This window comes from Toxotes jaculatrix, chromosome 11 (genome assembly GCF_017976425.1).
Source record: "Toxotes jaculatrix isolate fToxJac2 chromosome 11, fToxJac2.pri, whole genome shotgun sequence".
Classification (NCBI taxonomy): domain Eukaryota; kingdom Metazoa; phylum Chordata; class Actinopteri; family Toxotidae; genus Toxotes; species Toxotes jaculatrix.
This window is the reverse complement of record NC_054404.1, coordinates 16,413,337-16,422,660: the sequence shown is the minus strand read 5'-3', so window position 1 is coordinate 16,422,660 and position 9,324 is coordinate 16,413,337. Positions and strand designations below refer to the sequence as shown.

At 40.6% G+C, this 9,324-nt stretch overlaps 3 protein-coding genes across 4 annotated transcripts; 2 read left to right on the top strand and 1 right to left on the bottom strand.

The window, feature by feature from the left end:
* The first annotated feature begins 721 nt into the window (after window positions 1–721).
* LOC121189977 (MAD2L1 binding protein) lies at window positions 722–3,362 on the top strand. Its single transcript, XM_041050480.1, has 3 exons — window positions 722–1,139; window positions 2,068–2,354; window positions 2,460–3,362. The coding sequence occupies exons 1-3, from the start codon at window positions 722–724 to the stop codon at window positions 2,985–2,987; spliced, it is 1,233 nt and encodes a 410-aa protein (XP_040906414.1). The 3' UTR covers window positions 2,988–3,362.
* Window positions 3,363–3,643: 281 nt separating this feature from the next.
* On the bottom strand, window positions 3,644–7,120 carry ephx5 (epoxide hydrolase 5). Of its 2 annotated transcripts, none has more exons than XM_041050479.1 (10): window positions 6,984–7,120; window positions 6,773–6,847; window positions 6,436–6,649; window positions 6,133–6,313; window positions 5,782–5,991; window positions 5,046–5,175; window positions 4,507–4,718; window positions 4,208–4,316; window positions 3,954–4,079; window positions 3,644–3,855 (listed from the first exon to the last, which is right to left on the bottom strand). In XM_041050479.1, exons 2-10 carry the CDS (start codon window positions 6,793–6,795, stop codon window positions 3,654–3,656), a joined length of 1,407 nt encoding a protein of 468 aa, XP_040906413.1. In that variant the 5' UTR covers window positions 6,796–6,847; window positions 6,984–7,120; the 3' UTR covers window positions 3,644–3,653. The 2 variants fall into 2 exon arrangements, with proteins under 2 accessions (XP_040906413.1, XP_040906412.1); XM_041050478.1 differs by having other exon boundaries at window positions 6,773–6,842.
* A 10-nt stretch (window positions 7,121–7,130) lies between these two features.
* On the top strand, window positions 7,131–9,250 carry cst3 (cystatin C (amyloid angiopathy and cerebral hemorrhage)). Its single transcript, XM_041050489.1, has 3 exons — window positions 7,131–7,408; window positions 8,130–8,240; window positions 8,799–9,250. The coding sequence occupies exons 1-3, from the start codon at window positions 7,211–7,213 to the stop codon at window positions 8,871–8,873; spliced, it is 384 nt and encodes a 127-aa protein (XP_040906423.1). The 5' UTR covers window positions 7,131–7,210; the 3' UTR covers window positions 8,874–9,250.
* The last annotated feature ends 74 nt before the right edge of the window (window positions 9,251–9,324 follow it).

The following is a 9,324-nucleotide window of genomic DNA, read 5'->3' as shown; positions in this document are numbered from 1 at the left end:
TTTACTATTTTCTTTCTTTCTTTCTTTTTTAATCTTTGTCTTTGAATCTTTTAATACACTCTGACGATAGTCGACAATTACAAACTGCAGGTGTCTCAGGGTTTGTGCACTTAATTGATAGCCAAAGAACATATCCAAAGAGACCCACCCAAACATAACACAGTCTTAATTACTTTAGATCATATTTTGTTTTGCTAATAAATGATCATAAATGATTGTATGCTGTTAAAATCCACACGTGCCAATAATTTGAAAGTCAGACTGAATATGCTGCATTTGACACACATGGGAAAAACACAGCGCCAAACAGTGACACTGAAATGGTGTAAAGGCTAAACCGATGTTTGGGCGTCAAACGACTTAAGTTATCTGAGAAGCTGTGTTATCTTGTAGTCTTTGTTCTTAATAAATGTTGACGCAATAGACCTTTAATGCCAGGCCCAGTGGATATCTCAGTCTGCTGAGCTGATACAAAAGAGCCTAGTTCAAAGTCACACTGTGTGGTTTTTGCCAGTGACGTTCAAAATTCAGCAAACTGTAAAAAAAAATAAATAAATCATTGGTCACGTACAAACCCAGGCCAAAACCGACAAGAATAAACTGATTTTAATGTATTTATTAGCACATGATTCAGACGAACCGCATTTTCCAAATGGAAGTTGTTTTTTTCGAATATTTCCTTGTAACGCGAAGGCAGCGCTGAAGTCGAGCTGCGTTTCCCATGATGCTGTGCGGCAGGGACCCGGCGGGGACATTCAAAACTATGGCAGAAGTTTCGAATATACTTAAACCAACTTTAAACTCAGAAGACACGGAAAATATCAACAGCGGAGACAATGGGATAAAGAGGCGCCTTTCGTTTCCTTCAGAAAAAGATATTAGCGCTCTGGAGGAGCCGAATATGACATGTAAAGTCTCAACGTTACAGAATGTTCCCGACAACTCGAATTCATGCCAACCTTCTGCGGGAAACGCCGAGCAGCTCTCGCCTCAGGCCGTAAACAATTGTTTAAAGGCTAAAAATGCAATTGAATTGAAAGACGTCTCCCCTGAATATCGACTAAATTCAGAACAACATAGTGTAAACAATACTGAAGACAAGGAAAACACCGCTACGTCCTCCACGAGCATCACTCTAGGTAGGTAATATAAGCTATAACCGGTGTGCGGGTCCTCATGTTTTCCTAACAGGGCGGCATGATAGCAACATTACTGATCTCTAGTGCATTTCTGACACCCAGCGTAGAAGATGAGTGTGAAAGATCAGTTGCTGCATAGTAAAAACACTGCACCAAGGCACCAACAATCTTTACTTCAGATTGGGAAATATTTAACTATTTACTCCGCCACATGCATTAGTATAGAGCAGAAACGATTAGTCGACATCAGCAACTATTTTGATGAAAGATTAATTGAGGATTGATGGTTTGAAGTTGTTTGTGAGGCAAAAACAACAACAAAGCTCCAATCACTGTCTCATTCTAGTATTTTAATTGTGATGGGTTGAAGTTTTTCCACTGTTTTTGTTGATGTTGTGTGATTACTGTTCTCTCGTTACTTTGGAGATACAGGTTTTCTTATGAAATATTAAGGTCAGCATCAAGAATAAGATCAACAAAGCAAAGACGATTCTTTGATTTAGTGTTAATTATTAAAGTAGCTGAAATCAGCCCCACCTTGAGTAGCTGGGTTAAAATGCTGCTTACACATTAACACATCAGTTATTGTTATACAGTTAGTACAGTATATAAGACTCTGAAAAGAACCATTGTAAATAATGAGTACTTCTATGTACTCGTAAAAGTATTTTTATGAGTAAAAGTACTCATAAAATTTTTTCAATCATACCTATGTGCTAAAGCAAATTTTTCAGTATTTACAACTAATGCTTCAGAACATACCACAGACAGACAGTAGCTATATATGAAGCTTATGGGGAAAATGGCAACAATGGCCTTATTGGAAAACCAGCCTTGCTAGATTTCATTAACGTTTAAGTAGCTAAAATTGAGGAATGCATATCCATTGTTCACTCAAGTGACATTATTCTGGTCCTTGTTTGGACAGAAAATGCCCAAGCAGAAGACGAGTCCTCAGGCCAGAGAAGTATGCAAGATTCCAGTGTGGCTGCCAGTAAACAACATGTGAACACAGAGGACAGTGATGCTGAGGTGGTGAGAAGAGCACAGGTGGAAGGCTGCGTGAAAATCATCTTCCCTGGCACTGTAACACAGGAAGGCTGCTGTCGCTTTGTCAGCGAGATCCTCAAGTGTATTCTCTATCAGAGACAGCAACTACCCATGACGTACGACCAGCTGGTGTATTCCCAGAAGAAACAACAAGCCTCAGTGCAGGTGAATGGGAAATGTTGTCATGGTGCACATCAAACGTTCATAAATAAAGAAATGTTGTTGACTTGAGTTTAACTAAATGTGTTGAGTGAATGTTTCACTTTTCAGGATAAAGACACTGTGAGTCGGAGGCCGGTGCAGTCTGCAGACATGAACTGGCGGAAGTGTCAGCAAACCCTTCAAGAGCTAGAGGAGGTTCTGCAGCAGCTGGAGGTACTTTTTTCTCTCAGCAGGGTGCCTCGTGTGCTGCTCCTGATGGGTGGCTCTCTCGTGCTGCCCAAAGAGCTGTATGAGATCAACATGGAGGCGCTGGTATTGGCTAGTGGAGATCAATGTCTACGGGTATCCTCATGCTTAAGGCAACTTTTCCGCACTCTTTTTGTGGCTGACCTTTTGTCTGACACAAGACCGGTTCGTTTAATGCCCACCACAGTCTTGGTGCTGGCTCACAGGGATTGCGGTGTTGGCTGGTTCCGCCCTAAACTACAATTTAAAGTGCCAACTCGTGTAAAGAACCAAATTATTGCTCTGTCTACTGATCCCAGCACCTGCCAGGAACCGAGGGCTGAGGGGTCAGACTGGCAGGATTATGTGTGGTTTCAGGCACCCATGACTATCAAGGGCTTCAGCAACTGACCCAAAAAGTTGGGGAGCAGGATTGAAGCTCTCTTTCTGAATACTACAATTAAATTTTAAAGGCAGTACAAGAGAATTTTGAATTAGGCTGTATATATTTTACTGAATTATGAGTTAAATTTTTTTCTACTTGTGATTAAAAGTATGTCCATTCAAATAATAGTGGTTTTATTGACACAAGCAGTGTGGCATATTATCCTTTTTTATCATCTTCTGAAATAATGAGAATATGTTTTCTAAGATGCTTTGTTGGCATGTGATGTAACATCTGTTTGAGAACATTGTGTATTATTATTTATATTTAAAAAGAATGTTTTACATTAAATATCATTCATTAGGACATTAAACACAGAACAACACACACAATTAGTGCAATATATTTTTAATGAGCATAACTTGTGAGGTTTAATGCTTTATTTTAGCTATCCTTAATCCAATCTGTGGACACACTGGATTGCCAGTATCATTTGTGTATATGTTTACATTTATTAAAACCTTAATATGATTTCAGCAGTGTTGCAATTTTGTAGGCACAACAAGCAGTAAGATGTATTGTGGTGTGGAATGGATTATAGAAACAAGGATTTGTGTAAGTGCTCCATTTGGAATGATCAGTCAAAATCAAACACAATAACACAATCATCGTCTGTGAGTGCATCGAAGGGTTTAGAACTTCTCCACTTTTTTCACGAACTGGATGATGTCGTTGGCTAGAAGCTGGGGCTCCTCAAAGGCAGCAAAGTGACCACCTCGAGGCATGAAAGTGTAGGAGCAGATGTTTCGATACCTAATTCGTGCCCACGATTTAGGGCAGTGCATCAGCTCCGCAGGGAAGGCTGCCATCCCAGTGGGCACAAATATCGGTGTCCTAAATCAAAAAGAGAACACATTATTATGGTCACCTCATGATATGATAAAAAAGTTCTGCGAAATAAAAAACTGAGTTTTGACAGGTTAAATACTTACATCGAATCTACTCTTTTGTCAGGATTACTCTTCAAGTTCTCTTTGTAGAAGCGCATGGAGGAGACAATGGAGCCTGTTGTCCAGTAGATCATGACATTTGTCAAGAGGTCATCCAGGCTGAATTTCCTGTACAAATGCAGTCATTTATAATTAATTACACCCAGCAACAATCACACAACCCTTGTTGAATCTATCCCCATAGAATTTCTATGCTGACAATATTAAAATGGCTGAGAAGGAATGCCTTCTTGTACCTCTCCAGCCCACCGTCAGCCAGATCTCTGTTCTTCATATCAGTCCAGGTGGAGAATTTCTCCAGAAGGTAGGCAGCCAAACCTACAGGAGAGTCATTCAGTCCGCAACCTGAAAAACACCATTTAAACTATATTAAGAGATGAAATAGTGGAATAATGAGATCACTAAATTTTAATAACATTTGGGATTGTTTCAGGTAGTTCCTCATAAATGCTTTGAAGAACAGTGAGTTTAATCCATCAGCGGTGTCAGTGTGATCATCAGCATGAGTGAGCTTATTTCTTGGTTATGTCCCCACCTGCAGTGTCTGGTTTAGTGGCCTGAATGTGCATGTAGCCTGATTCCTTCAGTATGTTCCACACATTCTTTTCAAAGAAAGGGAACAGTCGGCGGACATCTTCCCGACTGAAGCCCACCAGGAAGGGCAGATAAGGACCAATCATGAGGGACATCATCACTCTGAACCCTCTTTTTGAAATAAACATGTTTAAGTGGAGGCCTTTCACGCACCTGGAAAGATAGGGTGTATAAACAGATTACAAAAATTTAAGTTTTACCTAAAATGAAAGGCCTTAATACACTTTAATTTATATTAAGTATCAGTTTATAACTATGAATGTTTTTCTCATCACAAACTATTCTTTGTTTGCTCCAGTCTCTAGGAATTTGTAATGTCATTGGTTTTTGGTCATTTGTGCATTTTGTACACTGCAAACACTGTTTCACAGTTTAAGTAACAATGTCACAATGCGTGCTCTAAAGAACAAGTGGGTGGTGGAAATTCCACTGCAGTGATAACTTGTTTTCAGTAAGGGCTTGTTTTGCTGGTTGTCTTACTGAGGCTTCATCTGTGCCATGTTGGTGGTGATGAGGGAGCCCCAGTCTCCTCCCTGCACATAGAACTGGGAGAATCCTAAACGCTCCATCAGTGTTAGGAAAACTCGGGCAGCAGCGAGACTGTCAAATCCTGAAAAGGTACAGGAAGCACATCTTTGAACACCTGCTGCTAAAGATGAGATACATACATGTAAGAGTGGAAACATAGGTTTATGGCCTGAGGCAGAAGGAGATGTGTTATACAGGTCTCGTTATGTGAGTGTGCTGTTCAGCTCCACTGTGAATATGGAGAGTTTGAAACCTTTGTGGTATTTTTGTTTCGGGTCATTAAAAATTGCAAGTCAGCACTGTCTGAGACAATGGACAATATTGGCCTTTGTGCAGTCATTTGCTACTTCTGTCTCATGGGCTTATCACCCAAGGAGGTCCTTGGCCTGGTTTGACCTGATTTGGCACCCTCAGACTACTACCTCTTCCCCAAGATGAACAAAGAGCTCAGTGGTCGCCATTTTGACAGTGATGATGGTGTCATTTCTGCTAAGGACCACTTTCTGGAGGTCCAAGATGCCAAGTTTTACAAAGAAGGGATCCATATATTCCATGACCATGGGACTAAGTGTATGAATATAGGAGGAGACTATGCTGAAAAACAAAAGAATGTGCTTTTCTAAAATTGACTCCTTCTAGGTTAGAAAACAAACTTATCAATCACCCCTTCATATTTAGAATCATCTACCTTGTTTATGAGGGGCCTCTGAGAATCCGTAGCCAGGGATCGAGGGGCATATGACCTCAAACACAACTCCATCCTGGTTCTCAGTGAGAAGTGGCAGAATCTTGTAGAACTCATAGAAGGAGCCAGGCCAGCCGTGAACGAGCATAAGAGGCAGAACCCTCTGGTTCTCACGGGGCTTTGGCCTCACATGGATGAAATGCACATCCAACCCTGCATTAAAGCAAAAGAATTGGAAGCACTGAAAAGAACGGAAGAGTGTGTGGACTGCTTTTTGGCCAAATGTTCAAATCATTATGTCTTCCTGTAGAGCAAAGCAAATCATGTTGATTCAGCATGAGGCTGTGTGTTTACCTTCTATTTTGGTTTTGAAGTGTGGATACTTGTTAAGCACAGCCACCTGCTTTTTCCAGTCAAACACGTGTCTCCAGTAGGAAACCACTTTCCTGAGATAAGAGGAATTGAAGCCATACTGGAAGCCGCTATCTTCTAATGGATCTGTGTAGCGGGTTCTGTCAATGCGCTCACGAAGGTCCTGTTCAATAAAAGCACTGCTGATTACTCCACATAAGCACCTAACTGTCTTATTGGTGGAACTTTTACTACTGTTAGTTTGGTAATTACTGATGAAAAGTGTAATTAACAGCTCAAAATGACCTGAATCTCTTCATCTGAGGTTTGCACTTGAAAGGGGTAGATTTTATCATCCTCAAACAGTGGTTTGTCTCCTGCTCCCCACCAGCCTTCACCAAGAGGAATACTTTTGACTTGTGATCTTTTGTGCACTATGTATGCCACTAGCCCCCCTGTTGCCACAGCTGTCCCTATTAGAAGCTGCCGCTGGACAACATCCAAACCAAAGAAAGTTTGCCTGCAAAGAGTAGAAAAGTTTGAGACAAACTCACTGCGGATAATTACAGCTCTTACGTCATTACAAATATTTTAATCTCCATAAAATTAGAGTATCTGTGATTTAAAAAAAAAGCCTACTTACTTCAAAACCTGAAGGCTTTGCATGGTGCCGTTCCAAAGGTGAGTGCCAACAGGTGATTTTTTTTTTAAACCTGCACTGGGACAGAGGTTAAAAATGTTTCATTTATCGAGCTGAGCTTCGAAAGTTGTGCTCAAGCAACCCCCCAAAAAAAGCATCCACCGTGTAATTTTGTATTTTTTGATATTTTTAAGTGAGCCTTAAGATAACGTACGTTAAGAGCTGGTTTGAAGTAACGACAAGAGGACTCAACGGTTTACAAAATGAGCTCCCTCGCGACTGGCTGGAGAAAGGAAAATTCCAAGAGAGATTGCTGATTGGCTGCGCGGCGTGTCACTCCGAGTGTAAGCAACAACCGGATGCTGCTCTTTACATAATAGGGAGGCAACGACGCAGATTTGTTTTGTTGTTGAGCTTCTGCTGAGGGCCTTCGCGATCACAATGTGGAAGCTTGTCTTCTCTGTTCTTGCGGCTGTTTTCGCCGTCGGGTTTGGTAGTTTCGTGGGGGGGGCCAAAGATATCGATATCAATGATGCTGGAGCTCGGGAGGCCCTGAATTTCGCCGTCGTCCAGCACAACAGGGGCACCAACGACCTGTACCTCAGCCAAGTGGCGGAAGTCGTTAGGGTTCAGAGACAGGTTAGTAAAGTTTAACTTGGGCTTGTGAATGTCTCTCAGACCGTATTGTACTGAAACGGAAATTCACTTAGTGAAATAAAGTTAATCCAGTGTATATTTAGGCTGCCGTGTGATAAGCCAGTTACAGTAGGCCCCTTACGTCTGTACCCGTTAAAATGGGAGGACTCCGTCAGGAAGGCCATTAGGAAAAACAAAGAAAGAGATTCGTTTGCCAAATCAGAAATGCGTCTGTGGTCCGTTGGGACGACCCCTGACGGGAACAGTGACAAGAGGAAGAGGAAAAAGAAGAAGTAAAAAAAGAAGAAGGAGAAATGTGTTTGTATTCGGGCCAGTGTTATTTCACTGCCAAACCCCCAAGTTAGCCGTTGAGATCCGTGCATTACTGTGAATAAATGCATCCCCTTCCAATACGAACACCGTAATCCTATCAAATCCTATCTTGCTCTGAAAACCTTTGCTTTACACACTAATAAAGGGTAATAAAGGGATCCTGAAAAGAAGCAGTTCTTTGCTGCAGATCAGGTAATATGTAGTCATTTTATACAGTGCTGATACAAGCTGAATGAATGGTAAGTCTCAGTATTTAAGGTATGTGTTCATTTGAAGTGAAACATTATTGCTGGGATGACCTGAAATCTGCTGTAGGATTCCTACAGTGCTTTATTATTAAAGTTTAAGAAGATCAGCATTTTCAGTGTTTTTCATCCACTTCTGCTTCCAGGTGGTTTCTGGCATGAAGTACATCATAACTGTGAAAATGGCAAAGACCCCCTGCAGAAAGGACAGTGTGGATGAAGTGTGTGCAATCCACCAAGACCCAGAACTGGCTCGGGTAATGACTTTATTAAGGGGCTACGACTACAGCTTCTGGGTGGGAAAGAATCCAGTTCATGTTTTTTTTTTTTTTTACTGTGGGAGTCATAAGACACAAATGTTTAAATGTCATACAGCAGACCTGCTCTTAAATGCTTCAGCAGTAGAAGTGTTTCATCAGACTGTGAAATAATTGTATACTTATACATGTATATACTTACTGTATAGACTCTTTGAGTCATCGAGCTTCGCTTGTTGCTATTACTATAGAGAGAAGGTGGAACTAAACAGCGGAGTGAATCAAAGGCAATTGGCTTGCAGCCTGCATCGTTACAAATACGACATCTCAATCAATCTCCTCACATGATTACACTGGCTGTATAATAAATCCTATGCTGTTCTTTGATGACCATAATGAAATGCAAAGATGCTACACCACAGTCATTTTTGACCAGATGACTACGTTTAACAAGTATTTCAACTTTAGTCTGATAATAATGATGGGGAGGAAAATATTTAATTCAATAATTAAATTGTTTGATTACATCTGACGTGTTTTCTAAACTCTTCTCCTCAGCCGTACGAGTGCACATTTACTATGTGGAGTCGCCCATGGCTGAATGACATCAGGATGGTGGATCAGAAATGCTAGACAGAGAACTACATGGGAAATCTTCAGTGTTGGAATCATTTGCAATATAACGTTCATATACTAACAATATGCAATGTCTGCCATCCTGTAAAATGATGGACAGTCCACAAAAGTATTAACATTTACAGACTTCAGGATAACATATGCAGCATTGCCGTGCAGAGCTACATTAATCTGTAGGATCAGCTTTGTAATACATAATCATTAAATCAAGCGATTAACAAATACTTCTGCACCCAAATGTTAAATAGTATATTAAAAACCAAATGCTGTTTTACAATGAAATTAAAATAGCACATCAACTTCAATGAATGTATCCATGTGTGAATTTGTTTTTCAGACCTACCACTGGTAAATACATACAGGTGTTAAGCATCTTTTGGTGTTCAGATGTTTTTTTTTTGGTCTCTATCGTCTGATATTGACTAAAAAGGTATAAATTCTGCGAAGG